General features: G+C 39.3%; 1 protein-coding gene across 6 annotated transcripts; it reads left to right on the top strand.

Annotated features, from left to right (window-relative positions):
* On the top strand, positions 1-24,661 carry NAP1L1 (nucleosome assembly protein 1 like 1). Of its 6 annotated transcripts, none has more exons than XM_015856883.3 (15): positions 1-109; positions 11,237-11,269; positions 11,903-11,991; positions 13,943-14,045; positions 16,355-16,496; positions 16,932-17,012; positions 17,252-17,377; positions 17,880-17,951; positions 18,598-18,737; positions 19,925-20,070; positions 20,157-20,176; positions 20,793-20,915; positions 21,922-21,954; positions 22,324-22,374; positions 23,939-24,661. In XM_015856883.3, exons 2-15 carry the CDS (start codon positions 11,253-11,255, stop codon positions 23,972-23,974), a joined length of 1,179 nt encoding a protein of 392 aa, XP_015712369.1. In that variant the 5' UTR covers positions 1-109; positions 11,237-11,252; the 3' UTR covers positions 23,975-24,661. The 6 variants fall into 6 exon arrangements, with proteins under 6 accessions (XP_015712369.1, XP_015712351.1, XP_015712362.1 ...); XM_015856865.3 differs by having other exon boundaries at positions 17,249-17,377; XM_015856876.3 differs by lacking the exon at positions 1-109 and adding an exon at positions 1,333-1,444 and having other exon boundaries at positions 17,249-17,377.

Below are 24,661 nucleotides of genomic sequence, written 5' to 3'. Positions count from 1 at the left end.
GACGTTAATTCTATATGAGCGCGAGCGGCGGGAGCTCGGGTCTTTTTACCGCCAGCCGCGCGGCGCCTCCGCCTCGATCCTGAGTCACCGCCGGTCCCGGCCCGCGCAGGTACCGCGTGTGGGGTTGCGGGGAGGCCGAGGGCCCGGTTCGGGCCGCGGCGGGAGGCGGGACAGCGGCGGCACGTGGGGTTCGGAGCGGGCCGGGAGGGATGGAGGCCGGGAGGGAGGAAGGGAGGCAGGCAGGGCGGAGAGCGCACATGGCGGCGGCGGGAGCCAGGCCCCGCGTCGGGGCGGGATCCGGGGCCTCTCCCGCCGCTCGTCTGCAGGCCGAGTGCTGCCCGGCCGCCTCGGCTCGGTGCGGGCGGGTGGTGGCCGAGTGGCTGCCTCTGGGAGCTGGGAGCTGCGGCTGGGCTGCGTTTAGCGTTCATATCTATCCACCTGTGTGCGTTAAATGTTCGCTCGTGAGGCTTTCAGCATCTCAGCTTTTTTTAGTCTGCTGCCCAAATTGAGTGCGGAGTTTCTGCGCAGCCCCTCTGCACGCTGATACACTGATAACATGGCAGCGTCTGCACGGTTCATCCCCTGGCTCGCTGCAGTTCTGAGCGTGTCCGTTTGGTGTTTGGAGCACCGTGCGCTGTGCCAGCGGCCCCTGCTCTGCCTTCCCTTGAGGAAGGTAAGAGCAGAACGCAGCTATGTGATGGGCTGGAGTTCGGTGTGACAGCGGTGCCGTATCAGTTGGACAAGAGGTAGTGCCTGACTAGTTCTCACTGCAGTCATGAAATTAAGCTGGAGACAAGAGCAAAGGCTGGAGGCTGTGTACAGCCATAGGTGTGTTCTAAGAGGAACGTTAGCAGCTTCTGCTGTAACCTTCTTAGTGACCTGCTTAATAGGTGAAAATGAGCTTGAATGGTTTCTATGCTGTTGTAAATCTTCCAATTGTTCTAACTTTTAGGGCAAAATAAAATTTGGAGCTTACACACGCTGGAATTGGGTGATGTAGATGCTTCTACCAGGCATAAACTTAAGACTCAAGGCTTGGGCTACCTGGGAATGCTGTTACCAGCGCTTAGAACAAGCCCCAGTTAAACCTGTGCTTGTGTGCCCTCCCTGCTGTGTGGGAGGTACTTAGCAGCACTCTCCCTTCCTGTATCGTGCACACTGTGTGCTTTGGCTTCTGCTGATCAGGGACTGTTTATCTGCTCATGCAGGAGGGCCTTGTGCACGCTGCTTCTTAAAGCTCCGCTCCTCTTAACGTTTTCAGGGCAGCAAAGGGTTGGGACTCCTGTACACGTGCGGAAGTAGCGTGCTGCGGTTGTGCCGTCAGCCTTGTGCTCCAGGAAGCGCTTAGCAGCCATGGGCTGGTCGTGCTGTTGCTCTCAGACCGTGGGCTCCTGGGAGCAGGCAGGGGAATTGTTATGGAGATCTGCTTAGCGAGCGCATTCAAGTGGGTGGTCTGGTTTTTCTTGGCTTCTACCTCACATTCTCATTGTCAGCTGTGCGCAAGTGAAACTGAAAGCGGAGTATTGTAGGCATTTATTGACACTGGGAAGCTTTTTGTAAGGATTTCCACGACACTGAGGGAGATCCGGGCCTTCCAGGCACACACTGTTAAAGTTACAACAGAGCTGCAGTTTTTTAAGCAAACTTTGGCTTACTCTTGGTGTAAATCATTCACTTAGCTCCCAGAAACTGAAGTACTTGCAACGTGGAGGATTTAATTCATTGTGACAGAGATTATATCCCTTCAGGGGAGTGAAATAGCTTCAGGGTTTGAGTTTCAGTAGGGGAAAATCTCCGGGGAAGTAAGACAAGTATCTTCTGTCTGCAATTCTTGTTCAGAACTTTAGTTGAAAGGCGGTTTGTTCCAGGGGGCCAACAGGTATTATGAAGATGTCTATAGTATCTATTTGTTTTTGTTCTTATGATGGTAACCCAGTTCATCTTAAGAGTCCTTTTATCCAGCTGCAAACATGGCGTGTCTCAAACAGAACTGTCAAAGGCCTGATACTTGTTTGTAAAGCTTCAGGAGTTGGACAGATTACTGAAAATGGAGATGAACTTCAACTATGTTTTTTACTTCCATGAATTAATACTGCTTTTGTATTTGTGGTATAGCAGGCACTCGTACAGAAGATGCTACTTTGCAGCTGGAAACAAGACTCCTCAATGGTGACTGTTTTACTAGAGCTGTGGGGTCTTCCGAGTTGGTTTCTGGCTGGGGACTGCCTTCCATCTAGTTCTCTTTAGGAACCAGTTAGTAAGTAATAGAGCAGAGCTGTGTAGTACAGGAGGTGTTTAATCTGAGAAACCGGTGACTAATGTTTGCAGGTCACTTTTCATTTGTGAATTACTTTGAGCTCAGAAGTGATTATAACATAGTTAATGTAGTTAATGTAATCTATCTGATCCTTGCTCCACTCAGAGGTCAGTGCACTGCACCACCTGACTTTGTTAACCTGGATGGTAGGGTCAGTGTCTTGATGTGTTTGTCTAGAAAACCAGGTGTGCCTGGAAGGTGTCCCAGAAGTTGGTATAATTAGAATCATGAATATTTGTCTCTTCTGAATCTGCAGTAAGATGTGTTTCAGTCCACGGCTTTGTTCTAGATGGCCTTTAATAGTAGCTCTTTCAAAACAGCCGTGGTTTTCCTATGCTTCTTGGGGGATGATTTTGTCCTTCCTTTTAGTTATGCCCCTAGTTTGAAAAGCTGGCTTAAGCACTGAGAGATTAAGTTTGGGGGTGGGGATGGAGGAATAAAAACTCCATCAAGAAGACAAAAAAAAAACAGCAAACCACCAAAGACATACCCACAATACTTAGTTACAGCCACAACAGTTTTCAGTCTGTTTGCTTTTAGCTTCCACGTGTATTTTTATGTCACTTTTCATTGCTCACCTCTGAAATGCTATTAATGCCAGATTCAAACTATTTCTCTTCTTGAGATGTTCATGTTGCTGGGCCCTGAGTCTGCCACGGTGTTCAGCAGCAAATGCAGTATTTTTATGAAGGATGTATTGCTGTAAGTCTGGAACGATTGTGGTTTTTATTGTTTCTGTCACCAGGCATCCAGCTCAGATCTTGACTGCTTTTGCATGTTGAATAGAAATCTTTAGTGGGCCGCATGCCATTATCCTTGCGTCTTTGCAGAGCAGTTTGTTAGCTTGTTGAATAATACCATCGTTTGAATTGCTTCTAATGCACGGTACTTTAGATTTTAGTACTATTTCTTGTAACTACCTTACGTTGCCTTTTTTAAACAGTTGTTAATTCTGTGTTACACAATCACAGAATTATCAAGGTTGGAAAAGACCTAGAAGATCATCTTGCCCAACCATCACCAATACTTCCTGGCTAAATCATATTCATCAACACAACATCCAAATGTTTCTTGAACACTCCCATGGTCGGTGACTCCCCCACCTCCCTGGGCAGTGCATTCCAATGCCTGACTACCCTTTCCGAGAAGTAATACTTCCTAATGTCCAGCCTGAATCTCCCCTGGTGCAGCTTAAAACCATTCCCTCTAGTTCTATCGCTAGAGGTATACACTACCTTTGTGTCTCAATACTGATTGTAACATCTGTAGCCACTAAGTGTATCCAAGTTAGATTGTTGTTCTCTTTCTTCACTGTGTGTCTGCTTGATCCTCTCAAACTGGTTGTTTGGGGGGTTTGCAATGTAGCAATGGCTTCATTTGCACGGGGAAAAAAAATGGAGCTGGAGGTAGCAAGGATGTTGCTAAATATATTTTATGAATTCCGACGGCTTCTCAGAGGGAATGAATTTCCTACATTGCATTCATCAGATGTTCCAGCAAAAAACCAACAATGAAGCCATAAGTAGTTCCTTTTTAACTTCTTGGATAAGGCTGTAAGAATGTTTTCTAAATCAAATTTGTTAAAAACCCTAATGCTGTAGTGGGGAGTCTTGGAGATAGCGGAACCGCCAATATGGTTGTGCTTGATTATGTGGCGGTTTCAGTCGTCAGCTGACCCTCTCCATTAGTTGATGCTTTGATGTATGCAGGTTGATCTTAGCTGTTAAAATGCTCTCTGCCACCAAAATACTTCGCTAAAACCCTATTTGTGTATTACTTGTTTGGCATAGTTAAGAAATTGGTATTTGTACCAACATAAACTGCATAGAGAAATACTCCATTTGGAATCACAGAACAGTTTGGGTTGGAAGGGACCCCCTGCTATAGGCAGGGACACCTCCCTCTAGACCAGGTTGCTCACAGCCCCATCCAGGCTGGCCTTAAATGCCTCCAGGGAGGGGCATCCACAAACTCTCTGGGCGACCTGTTCCAGTGTCTCACCACCATCACAGTAAAGAATTTCTTCCTGATATCTAGTCTACCTCTTCCAGTTTAAAGCCATTTCCCCTCATCCTGTTGCTACCTGTACTTGTAAATAGTCCCTCTTGAGCTTCCCTGTAGGCACCCTTCAGGTACTGGAAGGTCGCTATAACGTCCCCCCGGAGCCTTCTCCTCCCTAGGCTGAAGAGCCCCAACTTTAATAAGCTTCAGATCTTTTCATATATAAAGATTCCAGTTTTTGCCCTTAGCAGTGATGGAATACAGGATACTGCAACAGGCCACACTGGTTAGTTTGTTTAGAGTAAATTCACCTTTTGGTTTTTGAGATATGAATTTAAACATCTGGGTTACTTTTCCAATAAGGGAAGATTATCCTAAACAGAAATTGGTATTTTTTCTGCTACAGAATCTTGGCATCCAGAACAAAGACCTCATTGTGTGTTAATCTCCTTTTTGAACGTGATCAGGGAGTTCAGATTGGTAGCAGAGACAAACATGAGATCTAGTTCAGTTCTGATTTCAAATTGTATTTCTGTATTTTATTCTTCTTGTGTAAACTTTTTGGTTACCCGTATATCAGTACTTTAAATAACAAAATGTTACAGAACTAAAGGATTTCAGTATTTGTTTGCTCTTATTTCCTGATTTAAAGACTAGTTAAGGTGAAAGCTCTGAGAAGTGTTGCACACAAATGAAGGGAAGCCCTGCAGTTACTATTAACAAATTAAATGAGTTACGTATGTGAGCATTCTGCTTTATTTTGAGGAATTAATTTTCTCATCATGTAACGAGTTCACATTGAGAACTTAGAGTGGAAATCTGCTTGCATGCTGCAACATGTATTGTGCAGAGGCTTGTAAGCACTAGTGAAATAGTTGCAGTGGCAAATGGCTGCAACTGGTGCCTTCAGTCGAGTAGTTATTAGAGCAAAAATGGCAGGTTGAAGGGCTGCAAGCAAGCCGTCACAGTTAATTGGTTAATAATGCTGTGCTGCTTGGTTCAGCAGTATCATGAGTATTCTTTTCTCTTGTACAGAGTTCCAAATCTTGCAATGTTAGTCTATCAGGAGGGAAGATGCTGTAGTGTCTGCTTTCATAGTAAATCCTAACTTGTCTTACTTGATTCCTGAGTTGTTTTTAAAGGTATCTCACTTGTGGTGTCCTCCTCCTGACCCTGCTCATGCACATCCAGCTGTAAAGGAGAAATACCTGTCACTTCTAATCTCCCAGTTACTCACACACTGCTCATGAAGGGAAAGGGGGGTATGAGTAGCTGAAGAAGAACCAGAGCCAGCTTTTCTGGCAATATTTGCCAACTGTGTAGCTTTAGGTGACTGGAAGATTCCATAGTCAGCAAAGAAACTCGTTTCTGCCATTGACAAAGATGTGCATCTCCCTTGGGACAACCTGAATATTTACCGTGTTAGTTACAGCAGTTACAAGTTAGAAGATGTAAGTCTGTTTTGTGAAACACAACTGCTCATTTGAATTTTTTGCCCTTTAATTCTGTCTGGTCTTATTTAAGGTTCTGCTAACAGTTCCTGTCTATCCCTGTGGCAGTGAGAGCTTCTGGCTGTTGAATACGTGGCTGTTTGGACGTAGTGGGTGAGCTATTGCATGATAAAATGGAACAGAACAGATGGGTTTGGTCTGACTGCAAGGGTCCAGTGGCATCTTGTTTCTCTGAGGAACCTAGATGCCTTGCTTGCACTGATTGCTGTCTCCTTGGGTCCCTCCATCACACCTTGACAGTCTCTGTGATATGCTAGTGCTTCCTTGAGTGTTCTCCCATACTCTTTGTTTTTCTCTGCTCGCATTTGGGTAGGCAATCTTAATTATCTACTCTAGCTTTTAGATTAAATTAAATGTCTTAATTGTTATTCTCCTACAATAACAGAAATATTCCCTAGAGAGCTCAGTGGCTAGTAATGTCTTTCATCAAACAGATGGGTTGTCTTGATGTTCTAATTCAGGGTTCCCCATCTCAGTTGAAAGTGGTATTTTTTTGACCTTCAGCTTTCCCAGGAAGGCATTTTTCTGTAACATGAATAACAAACCTCTTGTAGCAATGAAATCAAGCTACCTGAAACCATTATTTTAAACATCTAACAGTCTTGTGGAACTCTATGCTCCTTTAGGTTTTTGGGGGATACTAGTTGGTTCTGGTTTAAGTAAGGAATAACGCTCAGGTTGTTCTGGGCAAGAACAGAGGCCTGAAAGAACCACCAGGGAACATATTCCTTTCGAGTTTCCCAGTCTTTAGTGAGTTGAACTTGGCTGGTATGATGTAATTTGTCTGGCACCTTTGGTTTTTGCACACACTGCAAATAGCAGCTTATAGGACTTAATCCTGACTTTTTTTTAAATACAACTAGCTGTCTTCCAGCTGGACCTCTTTTCTTTACTGACATCTGACCTAGTCCACTCGATTTATTATTTTTCTATTGCACCTCCTTCATTGCACACAGAGTTCACTTGTTTGAGGTTTTCTGTTAATGCGTTGCTTTCAGTTGCCCAAGGCTCACCAGAGACAGAAAGAGGCTGTGGCTGCTGTACTATGGCTGGACTAACTGACTTGTAGTACTCATGAGTTATTGACTGTTGAGGAAATGAGTTGTGACAAAACAGTAGGCTTCTTCTAAAGATGTGAGTAAACAAGGCTTGTTTGTAGCGTGGATTCAGTACCCTCAAAAAGCCTACTTGTGTCCCATGAACTACTTGAGAAACTCCTCGTTGCTGTTGCAAGCTAATTGAGTAATTCCTCTAGAGGGGGGAAATGAGGTTCCCTAAAAGGGACAGAGTGGGTACCGTGCACAGTCCGGTACCCACAAGGATGCTGGCACACCGGCAGCCTTCAGGGCTATGCCCTGTCAGCTGGCTCCCAGCTCACCTTGCTGGTTCTCACTTCCCTGAGCCTGAATGGATGTCAGGTAATACAATAGCTACGTGCTCTCTTTGGGTGCCCAGAACCGACCTTCAGAAAGGAAGGGCTTCTCACCAGGACATTCACTCCTAGCTGTAACGTGGCTGGTGCTGTTGTGCAAGCTCAGGCTTTCTGTGAGGGTAAAGGGAGGCTGGGGCAGAGAAAAGTTCACATGGTTTGCATGGGAAGGACTCAGTGTTTGCTGAAGCCTCGCTTGTGCAAAATCACTTTCTGAAGAAACAACTTCGATTTTTAGGTTACTAATGTGGACAAATGCATGACGATGCCATTGTTAGTTTGTACATGTATAGGACTCTTTTTTTAAAAGAAATAATGTTATAACAGAGGTTAAAAGTAGAGTGTACTTCAAACATTATGACAAACAGTGAACTTTGATGGTGTTTTGATAAGATTTGAGGTTTAAGGAGGTTCTGACTTCGAGTACATCCTATAGAGTTACTAAAACTGGCCAAGCTTGTGGTTGATTATCAGTCTCCTGACCTTTCAGTTTTGAGAAAGAGTACACTGTGAAGGCAGCTCAAGCCATCTGTATGGAAGTTTGAAACCTTACCCTTTAGAAAGCTTCTACTGTAGTTTATTTTTGTGTTTTCTTGCTTCCTTTTTGCAAGGTTAACTTCCCATGTGCTGCATTTAAAGTCCTGTGGAGATAAGATCAGCATTTCTTATCCCCATTTTTATTTTTATAGTAGGCAAGTGGAGCCAGGGAGCACCTCCATATTTGTTGGTAATTCAGTGTTTCTGGCAACAGCATTTCAGATAACAGGGAAATAACCTTCTGATTTGTATTTTAGAAAAGTGTGTATGTATATATATACATATATATATGCCATCTGGATTGTGAGAAGTGGAAGCTGTGCTGTTAGTGCTCATAAACCTTCCAGTGCATCTCCCAAGGGCAGCCTCAAGCAGTGATAGCAGTGAATGCCTCTTGCCACACATGTCAAGGTGCAGCTGCTGTTCACAGTCTTAAATGTACCCAAGAAAAAAGGTAGAAAGGAGGGCTGTGTTGACATTCCTGTGGAGAGACAAGTGATAGGAGTACTACATCCATAGAGTTCTATGTCTGAGATGTCTGCCTCTACAGTTTTTAACCAGTAGAGCTGTGTTTGTAGAGAAGCTTAATGCTCGTTTAAGTAAATGACAATAAACTAAATGTGATGCAGCTATATATCCATGCTGCTGGGATGCAGAGATTAGTCTAAGTGTCTGCCAACATAGTTCTGTTGGCATAGTGCCTGGTAGCCTCATAACACAAGCACAGTTGTCTAGAGCTGACAGATGACAGTGTCATGGCAAGCAGTAGTACCTCCTCAGTTTGGGGAAGAAATCTCCAACTGCAACTGTGTTTTGATACGGAGTTGTGTAAGCAGAGGGCACGTTAAAACATGAGGTATGACAAAAGCCAGTGCCAAGACAGCGGAAAGAAAAACAGGTGAAGAAGATATGAGCACATTGAAGGGAAGTTCTGAAGTTGATAGCTGTTATATATCAATCTATTTGAGTCTGCAAACAAACTTGAGAACATTTTGAGAAGTCTTGGAGTAAACTAGTCTGTTGTTGGTAAAGGTACCTGCATACAAACTAGGGAGTATTGTATGTGCTAGTGCTCTTGTCTAGTATTGGAAAATCATTGAATCACTAAGGTTGGAAAAGACCAAGATCTTTCAGCCCAGCTGTCCATTTACCACCATTGGTTCCCACTAAACCATATCCCTTAGTACAACATCCAAATGCTTCTTGAACACCTCTGGGGATGGTGATTCCACTACCTCCCTGAGCAGTGCATTCCAGCACCTCACCCTTCTGAGAAGAAATTCCTCTTAACATCCAACCTGAATCTTCCCTGCTGCAACTTGAGGCCATTCCTTCTCATTCTATTGCTAGTTATGCATGAGAAGAGACTGATTCCCCACCTCACTGCAGCCTTGTAGAGAATGATAGGGTCTCCCCCAAGTCTTCTCCAGACTAAACAATTGCAGCTCCCCATAAGACTTGTGCTCCAGACCCTTCACCAGCTTCACTGCCATTCTCTGGACATGCTCCAGAGAATTAAATGTAAGAGCTCTGAGATGACTGTTGCAACAGAAAACCAGGATTTTAGTGTTTTATGTGAATGATAACATCAGCTCTGCTGCTTGATTTTAGGGGAGGATGAGGGCTGGTTTATGAAATAGAATAATTATAGGGTTGTTAAGTATGTGTATTTCTGAAGCCTACATGCTTGTTTTCTGATCATAGCTGAAGGCTGGAAGAATGGGGGAATTTTTGCCATGTCATTCTTAAATAGATATCATCCCAAACAGCGACTACTAGCAGATATGGATACTTAGTATAAGGTTTACTTAGCCTGATGTGTTCATAGCTAATCTCATGATATCTCTTTAAAAAAAAATAAAATAAAAAGCTTAATTGAACTGTAGAAGTCAGTCTGTTTCAGCAAATGTGTCTAAGGTGCTCGTACTGCTGTTTTACCTACCCTGCTGGCATGGAGAGACCAAATGGGCTGTGTGGTATATGGTACACCTTTGAAAGATAGAAGGTGAGGCTATGTCTTTATGGAGATGGGAAACATCTATGTGGAACAGCAATAGTTAATGTGATTGTCTGTCACCTTTGGATGAAAATGCATAGAAGTCAAGTTCACTGGACACTTTGTGCTCTTTTACAAAGTGAAGCCACTGGTCTTCTTGAAAAGGTTTTGAATGAAGGACAAGTAAAGAATATATAAGGAAAAGGTTGTATATTTGATATAGCAAAAATGTTTAGCAAGTCAGAAACAACGCTAACTGTGGTACTGCTCAAGAAATGTGGAGGCATCTAAATTGTAATTGTTGTTTCTTCCCAGTTTCTGTAGGTCTTTGGTCCATGCTATCATTCTTCTGAGAATGATACGCGAAGGCGCCCATTTGGAACTAATATAGGCAGCTTGTGTCTGTGTGTAAAGCTGAAGTTACAGAATGGGCAGACTTGAAAACACACGAAAATTAAAAATGAATCAGAAATGTTACAGGAACTCCTTGATTTATTGCTGAATTGTTTTGTGCTTGGCTTATGGTTGTGCTGCCATTCTGTTAGGTAGCAAATAATACAGTATTTATCTGAAGTGGACTGATAGATAGTTGGTTCTCCAGCTTTTCCACAAACTAGAGAATTGAATTGCTGAGATTATGTGCAACTTCCTAAATGCTTCATTGTCAGGAAGACATCAGGTGATTTCTTTTTGTGTAACTGTTGAGAAGTAGGAAAGTGTATTTGGATTTTGTTTAGGATGTAGGTGTTTAAATGTGGGCGAGTGGAGATTCCCGTATCTCTTCATATTGAGCCTTAATATCCAAGTTGGGAGGATATCATTCTCATGTTTCACTTCTTGTCAGTTCAAACAAAGCAGATCCAACCTACTTCAATTAACATTCTCATTGGAATACATGATAAGGAGCTGAATTTCTAGGAAAAAAAAGTTGCAATTCTCTGGGTGTTTTGAAGAACTAATTGGATTGGTTTTGTAAAGTTGGGATTAAAAATGAGTTTACAAAAAGACATACTTAGTGTTAAAAGATAGCATTAAGAGTTGTCTACAATTAAGTGCTGAAAGTGAGTAAAGAGTTGCCGAAGGGTTTCTAGCATCCTTGTTGCTTCACTTCTTTCCTCAGATTCTGTTCCATAATTCTGTTACTTCCAATTAGAAAAGACTAGCTCTCAATCTGTGATATTAATACTGATGCAAGATGCAGTCTGTCGTTTTGCTGGCATTTAAGTTAGTAGATCCATTGGTTCTAAACCACAGTGGCATTTTCAGAACTTCTGTATACGCTAGACTGAGCTCCAAACATTTACATGCGAGGTATGCCACTCTTTAGGCTACAATACTTATGTTATTTCTAAAAGCTAACATGGTTTGTTTCTTTTTCCAGTGTTATGGCACTTGCCTGTGGGCTGTGTGATATCTAATAATGTTTCTGTATTTTTTTCCTCTAGGGTTTGAAATCTGAGAATGGCAGACATTGACAAGTAAGTAAAATCTGTAGGTCACCGAGTCTGTGACTGTATGTCCCTTCCTATGCTTCAGGTAGCCACAATCTCCAGATACATGATGGGTAGAGTCTACAATAGTGGGATCTTGACATTGTGGCAAAATGTGTAGTTTAGAGCACAGGGAAAGAGCTTGGATTCCTCGTACCAATTAACTTATTAATTAGTTGGAATTCTGGAAGGAAAATATATCATGCTATTTGTTAATGTGATTTCAATGTAGCTTTGTCTGTACTTTGCTTTTATTTTATGGTGTTTGAAGTATTGTTTGGGTGAACCTAATCTCTGTTCTCAAAACCTGCACCGCTTGACAAAGAGGATGTTTAGGGCAGAAGAAGGGGGGGAGTCTTGAACTTGTTCATGCTGATAGGAACAGAAGGAATTATTTTGTGAAAAGGAATCTTCAAACACCTGAGAAGTTGTTAGTTCATATGGAGTCTGAAAGTGACACTGAATTTATAAAGACAAATTTGTCTTTAGCTATTAAACCTTTCCCAAGTGTGTCAGCTGTTTGCTTCTACCAACGCGATCTGTAACTTGTACTTTTAAAGCTTATTGTAGATTAAAAAAAGCCACAAACTTTTCAATCCTATTATTGAATATTCCTAACAGCAAAGAACAGTCTGAACTTGATCAACAAGATATGGAAGATGTTGAAGATGTGGAAGAAGAGGAAACTGGTGAAGATGCCAACTGCAAAGGTAACATTGAAAAGAAAGCTTTTTCAGTTGCTGCGGAACTGGTTTCTAATCAATGTTAAAAGGATTTTATATTTTAAAGGGAAGTGCTGAATCATAACTACTGATACATGACTCTGTTTGAATTCTGAAGCAATGGGTTTTTTCAGTTTTGTGATTTCTGTTGTCTCAGTTGCATTTTAGTCATTGTCAGTAATGGTGCAAGCAGTGCTGGCCACCTATAAGGGCATATAACTGGAAAAGAGAAGATCATTATCGGATGGTTTCAAATCTAATGGCAGTTAAACACTTTCCAAAAAAAAAAAATCAATTGCATATATGTATTATTTTGATCTTTTCTTAGTAATTGGCTGCTAAATTGTTTGAGAGCAGAATTAAAGTGTTGTTGCTGATCTTATAAATAATAAATCCTTCATCCTTCCCCTGAAGAGCAAGTACTCGAAAGAGAAAAAACCATTTGTTAGGAGATGATGATAGTCTGGATCATTGATAATACCCCTTTCCGTGATTGCTCAAGCAGAATAGTAACACTAAAACAGTTTTCTTCAGGATTAGGTTTAGGGCTTTGTATCTGCTGAAAGTGCTTTCAAAACTGGATTGCAAAACTTTGAATAACACAGGGCGGCTAAAGAAAAGCTTTCACTAATTAAATGGTAAGTACTCAAGTGTCCCAAAGGAATCTAGAGATGAGTAATGTGTATTTTTAGTAATTAATCCCAGCAATTGTATGTGAGGATCTGAGGGGAATAATTACACTATATGAGTCTTGGAGAGAAGTTGGGTTTTGTAAGTAAGACGCATGTTTCAGTGTTAGGGAACTTAAATGACTTGCAAAATGATGTTATCAAGCAGTTATTTTGCTAGTTTTCTAGTAATTTTTTTTGTATGCATAGAATAATATTCATGTGGTTACTCTAGCAAAGGGCTTAGAAATAGAGAATCAAATGCCAAAAAAATGTAACTTAGAGTCATAGAATGATAGAATTATCCAGGCTGGAAAAGACCTTGAAGATCATCAAGTCCAACCGCAGCCTATCCAGTACCCTAACTCTAAAAGCCCTCCACTAAATCATATCCCTGAGCACCACATCCAAACGGCTCTTAAACACAACCAGGGATGGCAATTCAACCACCTCCCTGGGGAGCCTATTCCAGTACCTAACTACCCTTTTTTTTGTTTGTGTACCTGAAAATGTTGAGGATGAGGGCAGAAGCAAAATATGATTATAAATGATTGAATTCTAATTAAAGATGAATTTAAGTTGCTTTCTGCAGGCTACTGAGGTGTGGACTTTGAGCTGAAATGCAAGGGTTGATGTTAATTTGGGCAATGGAAATACTTAGGCTAGCAATTTGTGTTCTCCAAAATGTATTTCTACCACATGATTTGAAACAGATTTACTGTTTGGGCAAATTACATTTGGAATATGTAGATAATAGAGATCAAGAATTTAGCACTGATGTTCTGTAATCAAGAATATGTCAGGCTGAGCTGACTGGATTGCTTTGCTGTTCGTTTTGGTGGTGGTGGGTGGGGGGGTTGGGGGGGAAGTAGCTCTAATGAGCAATTATTATTTTTCAAGACAAAAGTATATAAGCATAGACTTGTAAACCAGTTCAGTACCCAGGTCTGAAGCAGTCTTGTTTATCTAAAATGGAATGAAAATTGCAACTTTTGTTTGTATTGTTTGTAGTAAGGGGGCATGGTTTAGTGGCAGGGTATTGGTGGTAGGTGGATGGTTGGACTGGATGATCTTGGAGATCTTTTCCAACCTCTGTGATTCTGTGTGATCAGCACATCTGAAATGGAGACACTTTAAAAAAAAATTCTGCCTGTGTTTCTTCTTAGAATAACAGGAAATTCACTTCATATTTTTTCTTAGTATTTAGATCTCTTTCAAGCCTTGTCTAGAAGATATGCTCTGCACTTACAGAATTTTCATTTTAATTTTAGCTCGACAGTTGACTGTGCAGATGATGCAAAATCCTCAGATTCTTGCAGCTCTTCAGGAAAGACTTGATGGTCTGGTAGGAACATCTACAGGATATATAGAGAGGTAAAATATTTGTTCTAATTCATTATGAGCAGAGTGATATAAATGTGCTTTTGCTTCCTGAACAATATTGTCTTTAAGATTAATCATAAACCACCGCTCTGCCTAGGTAGCAGGAAAGTAATATAATCAGGAATTAATGCATTTCAAAACTGAAGGCTTTCTGTTTGAGCCTTTTTGAAGTAAAGAATGCAGAAATATTTAGTGGCAGATAATGTCACGTGCAATTGCAAAATGTCATTCTGTCCTGCTTTTATCAGTATGTTCCTTATCATGACATCATGCGGCAGGCTGTTGGGCGCAGATGCAGCACTGCATTGCGGAGCTGTATTTCCTGGTTCACTATAGTAGTCTCATGTGAGTTTTTACACTCCAAGGGGAAGATACTGAGATGTACTGCATTTTCCCAAGGGCCTCCACATGATTTCCAACTCTCGGTGATGAGGAAGAACTCTCTTGTCTTTTCTAGGAGGACAGCTGTGAGGTTCTGCTGATAAGGACTCTGATTCTCTCTCTCCTCTAGTTTTATTTTTTTGTTTGATTTACTGCTCTTAGTTATTCTGTATTATCTCATGCTCCTTTTAATAAATTTATTTCTCTTATGTCAATCAGATGTTTTTTCCCTCTTCCTCCCTCTGCATTTTGCCCAAGGGGAGGGAGAGGAGTCACGTGGTTAACTCTTCAAACCATAACAGATAGGCACAGATATTTTCCCAGAATGTTTTCTCAGCTTTGCTTTAATTTGAAACATGGGCAAGTACGTGGTCACTTGTGGTCATACTGTAACCACAAATTGAGAATGTTGTATCAATACTTAATGTAGTCTCCTTATGCAATTTGAAACAATCTGTTGCTTACTAAAGTTTTCTTTACTGCATCTGCTCTAACAGATTTATCTATCTCCTTTGTGTAATTTCTAATTGTGTGAACTTCTCACCATATGCACAAGTTGTAAAGCACAGAACTATCTGACTGTGATAGGATCCTGTGTTGCTATTGATGTTATCTGAGATGGCTACTGAATGACAGGATTTGTTGCTGCTACTCCTACCATTTTCCTGTATTACAGGCAGTAGCATAGAAGAAAATACAGGTAACTAATAGTCTACCTAATAACTACAGGCCCAGGAAGAGCACGGAGTCAAAGAAGTACACAAGTTCTCTCTTCACTGTGTTCTATATGCTGTACACTAAGGCTTTCTATATCTAATACGTTGGTTTTTTGACAGATATTAATTCATCCCTACTAATCTTTCAGGTCCTAGCTGTAAGAATTGAACAGAAGTCATAACATGGATTTACTTGGCATTTTCCCTGTCAGCTGCTCTCAGAGATATTGTGCTTCCTTAACATATACATGCTGATTTAAGCATGCTTTACAGGGACCTCTTACATGTCTTACCAAATATCCTACTTAAGTGGGGACTGGTGGCATTAGTAATTAATATGAACTTGCAGTATTTAGTTAACACCTTTTTGGTTGCTTCCACTAACCTGAAGCTAGTCCTAACAGTTTTTCACTTTTTTGCAGCTGTTTGCCATTGTGCTCTTAATGATGTGACCCAGTTCCTTAAATAAAGAAGGTTAACATGGTAATCTGCTGTAGCTATATGCTGGGGACTGGCTCACATCATCAGTGATAGAGGCTGTCACCAGTCTACCCTATGAATTTCACTAACAGCCTTGGTGCAGGTTAATTTCTGCCCCAGCTCTAACTTTGTTAGTGTGGTCTTCTAAAAGTCAGATACAACTTTAATAAAAGTTTCACAACAGCTTATAATGAAGGCTGCACTAATTGTTTGCCTGTAATATGTGTATAATATGGTTTTGGCTTATTCTGGGAGATTGTTAAGGGACAGCAGTGATAGCTTCATTCCTAAATAAACAAAAATAATGGTTGTGAAGCTTCACTTCCTTAGTGAAGTAATAACTCAATTGTCTTGAATGTTCATAAAAACAAATAAGTAGTTATTTGCATCCTTGTTTGTGCTCCATGTTATGAATTTTCCATGCTGCTTTGTGGTAAGGTAAAACTTGCTGTCAGTGTGAAGCTTTACACAAGTTTGCATATTCAGAGACTTGACTTTTTTTTTTTTATTCTAAGTCAGGTTATACCTGTTTTAAGAGTCTGTGTTAAGTTTATTCCACATGGTACAGTGGGTCATAACTTTGACTTTCTTGCTCAGTTTTCTAGTTTTTAAAGCAGTGTGAAATCCGTTTTGATACGTGTTGGTGAAAGGAGCTGGTTGATGAGAGGTCAACATGTGCATAGAATGCAATGCTCGTAACAGTTCTGTCACTGTATTTTTCAGCTTGCCTAAAGTTGTTAAAAGACGTGTGAATGCTCTCAAGAATCTTCAAGTTCAGTGTGCACAGATAGAAGCAAAGTTCTATGAGGAAGTTCATGAGCTGGAAAGAAAATACGCTGCTCTCTATCAGCCCTTATTTGACAAGGTATTTTAATGCTTTTCTTATTTGTATTTAAAAGCTTTAGTTAAACCAAAAGGGAATATAAACTGAAGCTTATTTATGTGTTCTGAATTACCTTGGTCTCTAATGTGCCCATTCAGCTGAATTTACACTATTTTGCTGTCCATGTGACTATCAGCTAAGATGAAGTGTTGTCTATTCCATGGCTAACAAAGTCACCTTAGTATATTAGGCCTCATCGTGTTAACTGAGCACATGTTAGGTTATGTGGTAACAGTTCTTGCATGTTGGTTCTTCAGTGTATTGAAACACTGGTAACTGCTGAATCTTTCTAGAGCAAGAAATTGTTTGGTTAAGTAGACAGTACTTTGTGATAGCAGAATCAGCAATTTATTGGTTAGAGTACGGCTAATTGCAATAACTAGAACATATGAAAGTATCCTTGGTTCAATTTTTCAGCGAAGCGAGATCATCAATGCAATCTATGAACCTACAGAGGAAGAATGTGAATGGAAAGCAGATACTGAAGAAGAGATTTCAGTGAGTATCATAATCAATTCTTATCAATATTCCCACCTTAAGCATGAAATTAGATTCAATAGAGTAAATACATTTTTCTCAGGAGAATTTTCTTAATGATTGGTTGTGTATTATTAATTGCATCCTTAAATCACATGCGTGAAACTTCATGTGCACTATAATCAGCTGAAGATGGTTAAACTTGATGGAGGATGGTTATTAAAGTTTAGAGAAACTAACATTTTTATTCTATCAAGGAGGAAATGAAAGAGAAAGCCAAGATTGAAGAAGAAAAAAAAGATGAAGAAAAAGAAGACCCTAAAGGAATTCCTGAATTTTGGCTGACGGTATTTAAGAATGTGGACTTGCTCAGTGATATGGTTCAGGTAGGTAGTAGTCCAGATTGCTTTGATGTTGCTTTAGTATTTAATCCAAATGTGCTCTACCAGGTAAGAGAAGGAATGGTTATAGTACTTGATGTCTTTTAGAGAGTAAAAATTAAGCTGGCACTTGGATGTTATCTGGTCATTTATTCTACTCAGAGCACAGAGCACACTGAAATATCTTATTTTGTTCTTACTTGTTGAAGTTGTAACTTTACACAGAAAGTCCATTAGTAAGATATATATAGAAATGTTTGCATGAAATATGTACTAGCACTGAAATTTGTATTTAGTTTGCATGAGATTTAAGCTGTGAACCACAGTGAAAATTGAGCTGCTGTTATTGCCATCTGCTGGTTGTATTTGTGGAAGAAAGTGTTTCAGTGCTTGGACAAGGTTCTTGATGAGATTCACTGGTTCTTCTAAATACACCTTTTTATCTCTGTGTCTTAAATCTGTGTACAATTTAACCTTATGAAAATTTCATTAACTTTTCTATTTACAGGAACACGATGAACCTATCCTGAAACACTTAAAAGATATAAAAGTGAAGTTTTCAGATGTTGGACAGCCTATGGTTAGTTTAACCTTTTAAACAAGTTTTTCTGTGTTATCTGAAGGCTTGTATTTGTATATCGATAATACCATCTGTAATAAGCAGTTGTCTTAAGGCAATCCTGAGAAACGCATGGCTAGTTTCTTGTCCCCTGAAGAGCAGGACAAAGACTAATCCTGAAGTACTGTATGAATGAATTACACTTAATTTAACTTTCAGATTCTATTGAGTTAATAACTTGACCATAGTATTTGATTACTTGGTTTTATCTTCATATTTTGACAGTTTGAGGCACTTTTTGTATAGCTACTATAAAAGAATATCATTTCATTTCTAGAGACCAAGTAACTTCCAAAGATATATTTGTTTTATCTCTATAACGTAGCACCAGGAAATCTGTACATAATGTGAAGTCTTGTGCTCATTTCTTAATATACTGCTTGAATCAATAACACAAGGTCAGCATAGTAAATGTAAACATTGAATACTGACTGTTCAGTTTAGGCAGCAGATTCTTGGATAAGTTGTGCATGCACCACTTCAGTGTCGGTAGAGATGGATATGTTCATTTGCATGTTTGTTTTTGATTTTGATCTTCAAGTATTTAGAAATTAAAGGTATGTTTTGCTAGATTGCTTATGTTGTCTCTTTGCAATTCTCTCTTAAGAGCTTTGCATTAGAATTTCACTTTGAACCAAATGACTACTTCACAAATGAAGTGTTGACAAAGACATATAGAATGAGATCAGAGCCAGATGATTCTGATCCCTTTTCCTTTGATGGACCGGAAATCATGGGCTGTACAGGGTAAGTGCTGCTGAATAGCCATAAGGTAATATAACTGTTTCTTCCTTATTATCCAAGTGTAAGCTTTTAGTTACCTAGTGACTTGGAAATAGCTAGGCTCAAGTTTGAGGTTAAAACTTAACTGTTTTGAAAACTGTTATAACTTCGTATTAGTTTGAAACATTGAGGACTCTGTTCCTCATGTATCCAGCTAGTGTTACTTTCAATTTGTTGTCATGTAATATATACATATAAGAACTATATACCGTGTGATCTAAACATTGATGCAATTTATAAGTACATAGATAGTATCTATACATGCATACAGTTAAATTTAATACACTTTGTAAGTTGTGTTCTGCAGCGACTGAAGCTGTGTAGTATTTAGTGGGCCTTGATAACTTTTTAAAAACCTTGTTTGATCACATTTTGGAAGCCTTTTATATTTCTGACATTCAGTTATTTGAGAAGGCAAGTCCGTTTTTATGTTCTGTATTGCTGTTGTCCAGTTTATAATAGTTGAATGTTTGCCTCTCTGAGCATCTTTCAGTTAATCTATTTGAGAAGTAGAGAACAGTTATATCTAACTCCAGTTTTCTCGTGATTTTGAAGATGTCACATTTGGTGATCTCTTCTGTTCTAAATTAGCTATAATTCCTTAGCTGGTTTTACCCATGCACTACTGTACACTTACTGATTCTGACTGATGCTTGCTCTTTCATTTCCCAGTCACATAATGTAATACATTGCTACAAAAGTTCTGTAGGAATTAGTCTGCTTGAGTACAATAGATCAAACTGTATTGTCTCCCATAATTTGGACTGTTACTGAAAAGCATGTCTCCTGGCAGAGATACCTGTGAGATGACTCTGCCTTTATGAACATGGTTTATGCAAAGCAATGACTGGGAGTGTTAAGACAGCAGCTTTTTATCCTTAAACATCTCACCTCTTTCCTTTGAATCTATAAAGGATCTAGTCAAGAAACTTCTTCAGCCTTATTTTTGTGACTTCATTTACATTTACCCCAGAATACTTTGTGAGTGTCAGTCAGGTCTGTGGTTAAGATTCTTTTTTATTTCCTCTGTAAGCAGCAAATAACCTTGATATTTCATGTTCAGTATATTTCTTAAAACTGGGATAGCCTCTCTAAATACTGGTAGTGATAGCAGGTATTCTAAGCTACAACTTCTTTCCGTTCTTCCCCAGCTGCCAAATAGACTGGAAAAAAGGAAAGAATGTTACTTTGAAAACAATTAAAAAGAAGCAGAAGCACAAGGGTCGTGGAACAGTTAGAACAGTGACAAAAACTGTTTCCAATGATTCCTTCTTCAACTTCTTTACTCCCCCTGAAGGTAAACAAAATCTTTGTGTATTTGCATCAACATTAAATCTTGTATATAATTCATTCACTTGTTTTCTTCTTTTTTTTCCTTCACAGTTCCTGAAAGTGGAGAACTGGTAAGTTGTCTTATTGGGAGTTAACAGTTTGGGGGTGAGGGAATTGCCAGTGAAAGGCAGTTGTGTACAATGTGCTTTCTGGGATTTGTTTGGGAATTTAAATTGTTTCAGTTTTAACTTGGGAGTGTTTGTGATGAATAGTTTTTCTTTGGTAGAAGGATGGCAAAGTTCATTTCACTTTAATAGTGTTTTGTGACTTAGAGCATTTTTCAGGTGTGCAAGTGCTTTACATTAGGTTGATTAATGAGAATCGTGAAGATGCTTACTTAGAAAGCTTCACCTGGTTAGTATTTAGTTCTCAATGCTGTGCATGCAAAGTGAAAATCTAGGGATAATACTATGTTTAAGAAGAAAAATAGTTTTAAGTGACTATGTAGAGGAAGAAGGAAATTTAAACTCCAAAACTTTGTATGGCTAAGTTTGCTGAAGCAGCAAACCCTGAACTCTATAATGTGCGGAAAACTTGATCTCATAATCTCAATTCTATAATTGTCCTGAACCAAAAACTGATGGGGATTTGTGTAAATCTGGCAATGTCAATATTTGTGCAACTTGTGTTTTGGTGTCAAATGTAGTTACCAACTTATGGTTTAGAACATAAAATTGTTTTATGCAGGACGATGATGCTGAGGCAATCCTTGCTGCAGACTTTGAAATAGGTCATTTCTTACGTGAACGTATAGTCCCCCGATCAGTATTGTACTTCACAGGAGAAGCTATTGAAGATGATGATGATGATGTAAGTAATGTTCTTTTGGAGTGTTAAAAGCCTCTGTAGAAAATTGCTTAAAGTTTTTTGTTAACTTCTGATTCCTGTAGTTACTGTTAGTAACCTTAGAGTTGGAGGTATCAGCATCAGTTTATGGTGGATTTCCTAGGATATTAATTACCTTCATGCTGCTCCTTATTTAACCTTCCAAGTATTGAATTCAGAGTTCTGTGGCAAAAGCACTGATTGGTGACCACTTAGAGTGATGTCTGAATAAAAGTGTGTGTACAAGTCATTCCCAGAGTGATGTGCACAATGCTTTGATAGAAAAATGAGCTGCCAGAAAACAAATTAGTCCACATATGTAGCTGGTCAGCCTGTTCATTATACTTGCATGGCTACTGAGTTCTTGAAGTTCAGGCTTGATCATTTCAGGAGAGCTCTCTTTAGAAAATGGGAGATAAATTCATTCTAAGCGTGCAAATTTCTTTTCAAAACATGTTCTTCAGAAGCTTGAATTCAATACATTAAAGATGCTAAAGCTGAAAAACAAACTGCAAAACCCAAGAAATATAAAGTACTTTTTTTCCTGTCTCCTCACAAGTTAGGATTGCTTGACAAATGTAGCAAATCTATTGAGTTGATTTAGCTAAGCTAAGTCCAGTTTAGAATGTGGAATAGTAACCTTTAGTCCAGAACTGTGGCAGTCGATGGGTAGAAGACAGAAGTGACTGTATGGACTGCTTTATACTTCAAGACACTTTGTTGGACAGATATATTACCATTTAAATAATCTCTTCCAGTGTTGCACATAAGGAATGCAAGGCAGGAAGTGCTCTCTGCCAGAGCATAGTTTGAGATTGAATGTTTTTCATGCTGATTCATAGAGCTATTTCTAATCTGTCAAATATAGGATGTTCTCTTAAAGCATAGTACCATGTGTATGGCTCCTGGCATCAACTTCAGTTATCTTGAATGAACTAATGCCTGTAATGACTATGTTTATGACAGTCAAAACTATTTATTTCTTTCCTAGTATGATGAAGAAGGTGAAGAGGCAGATGACGAGGTAAGTTGACAGATTGTCTTGATTTAAATAGCTTCCCTCCTGTAGTCTGCATGGAGTAAGTTCCTCTAGTTTATAAATGCTGTAAAAGCTAAGTTTAAGTTGTACGTATTAATGTGAGATGCAACAGCTTGTTGTATTCTGTGATCTGGAGTGAATATTTAATTGCAAACAATATAACAACTGAAGTAATACTACAAATCAAATTGCAACTGATGTCAAAAGATGTGCTTTGTAGATGGCCCACAGTATGCATTAATTGAAGTGACAGTGAAAGTATTTTGGAGTGGAACTTTATCAGTGTTCTTGAGGATGGTTTGGGAAGCTGATTGTGGATAAGTTAGTGAAATATAAACAACTGTTGTCTTTCAGGAGGGGGAAGAAGAAGCAGATGAAGAAAATGATCCTGATTATGACCCAAAAGTAAGAAATTAAAAGAATATTTCAATGTGCACATGCATTCATATTCCTGATATTTAATGAAGGCGAAACATCAAGTTTTAGTTGAAGTATTTAGTAGCTCTTACAGTAAGTGTTTTTTGGCTGAAACTGTTTTAGTTCCAGTTTTTTTTTTAGTTTTTTTATCAACTTGTCTTAAAGCAAGTTTCTGGTTTAGTTCAGTGATATAAGCGTTCTATAGTAATAATCAGAAGAGTACAAGTAATGAATACTCAGGTTTGGGGAACTTGCCACAGTTTGGTTCTTGTACTTTGTTGGGGTGTTATTTCTTGAGGCAGCAGATGTCAAGCTTCAGGATTGCATCTACAGCCAAGAACTTGAATGTGGGCAACTAAGAGCAACGTGCAGCTTTGTTTCATGTTTAATGGTCAGAGCAAATGAGTAGTTAAGCTCAGTTCGCTGGAGAAGTGATTGTGAGCAACTAAGTCCTTAGCTTTCAATTAGCTGAGGGAAATACATCCTTAAGTAAGATTAAGCCATAGTCAGAAAGTGAAGCTGTCGAAGTTGAAAGTGTGCTGCAAAGTATCTTCCCCATTTTTAATCTGGAGGCAGTATATTTTTCAGTAGCAACATTTTGATCTAAAAGAAGTAGTACCATAATTCTAGTGTTGTCCTGGAAAAGATGTGGGCTATGGAACTGCTAATAACAACGTATGACTTCTTGGGGATGTTTCCTCTGCAGTAGAGTATTCCAGTTGTTCAAGAAAGTGCTGGAATCAAAATGAAACAGCTGCAAATTGGGTTTATGATTTCCACCACTTTAGTTGTTTTTGCAAGTTAAATGACTAAGGGCAAGATCATATGCTCAGTTTCAGAGAGGCAGACAATAGTGGTACTACAGTGCTTTGAAAAGAATAGATAATCATAAGTTAATTACAGACTAGAAACTAGATAAACTTATGAAAGCACTGCAGTCTGAGAATAGTGGAACAAAACTTGCAGTTTTCACCCTCAAAGGCCTTTTCCATAAATTCTCATGTTACTGTGATGTATTGTTGATTGCCTGCTTCAATACAGAGCAGTTGGTAATATCTACTTGGAAATTTTCTAGCAACTAGAATTTATTTCAAAACAAATCTTTCCAGAGTGTTAAGAACATACCTTGACTTGTTTCATTGCACTGCTGTACACTGGTTCTGAAGTAAGGCTGAGCCCTTGTCAATCAAAATGAAGGCTGTGTGTTTTTTTTTGTATCAAACTGTTTAGAAGGTGTGGTTGCCCCTGTGCCAGTGATTGATACTGATTATTATTGCCCTTCTCCTTTGTCTAGTTTTGGTGTCATTCAGAGTGTACCATTTTACTTGATTCTGAACAGACTTCTCTCTCAATGTATATATGCTAAGAAAGAAAAAAGCATTGTGAATGTTACCACATGTAAAGGCATTAGTAATACTGGGCAGTTAGCTCAGTTGAAGAGAAGAAAGAAAAACCTGACTGTTGGAAGTTGACAAAATATGTTAATAATCTGAGTACTTCCTGAAGTATTGATATCTGTAAGCTGATATTTCTTTATTTTTTCCCTCAACAGAAGGATCAAAACCCAGCAGAATGCAAGCAGCAGTGAAGCAGTGTGTATGTGGCCTTGAGGATTACCTGCACTGTAATAGCCTAAACACAACTATTAGTTACTTACAGCCTTATGTTTTGTATCTTGGTAGAATTAAGTAACCAATTTGTTAAAAAATGGAATCAAACACATAAGAACCAGTTTAAAATGTAGGTTCAATCTACCTAACATTTTAACAGTCTAATTTTCTGCCAATATGTAGAATGCAGTAAATCCCCTAAAGCATGAATGTTAATTCATTGCTACATAGTTTGGTTCTTGTGAAGTCTTTGTCATGTAGCTATTAGACTGCAGCTGTGAAGATTATCAGAACTGTTAACTGAGACCAATATTTGTTTAGAGAAAGCTCTCTCCTGAAGAACCAACCAAAGTATTTTTCAGCCCAGTAGTCTGAACGGGTTTAAGTCTGCTTGCACTAGCTGTGCCTTCATTACTTTGTTATAGGAATGGCAGTGACTTGTACTAACTAGGAGATGATGATGCATTTTGAATTTGACTACTTGAGGAGACTAGTATAACTTGTTTAATTTCCAATGAGACCACATTAAACATTCATAACTGTCAGCTTGTTTATGCTATGGGTTTTGTATTTTATGTGACATAGTGATCTACAAAAGAAACCTAGCCATCATATTAAGGTTATTGTTTACCACGGGGTGTGAATAAAACCTAGTATTTTCAGAA

This window comes from Coturnix japonica, chromosome 1 (assembly GCF_054131305.1).
Source record: "Coturnix japonica strain WE chromosome 1, WE-NBRP24, whole genome shotgun sequence".
Taxonomy (NCBI): Eukaryota; Metazoa; Chordata; class Aves; order Galliformes; family Phasianidae; genus Coturnix; species Coturnix japonica.
Note: the sequence above shows the minus strand (reverse complement) of the source record. Positions and strands in the feature narration are given on the sequence as shown.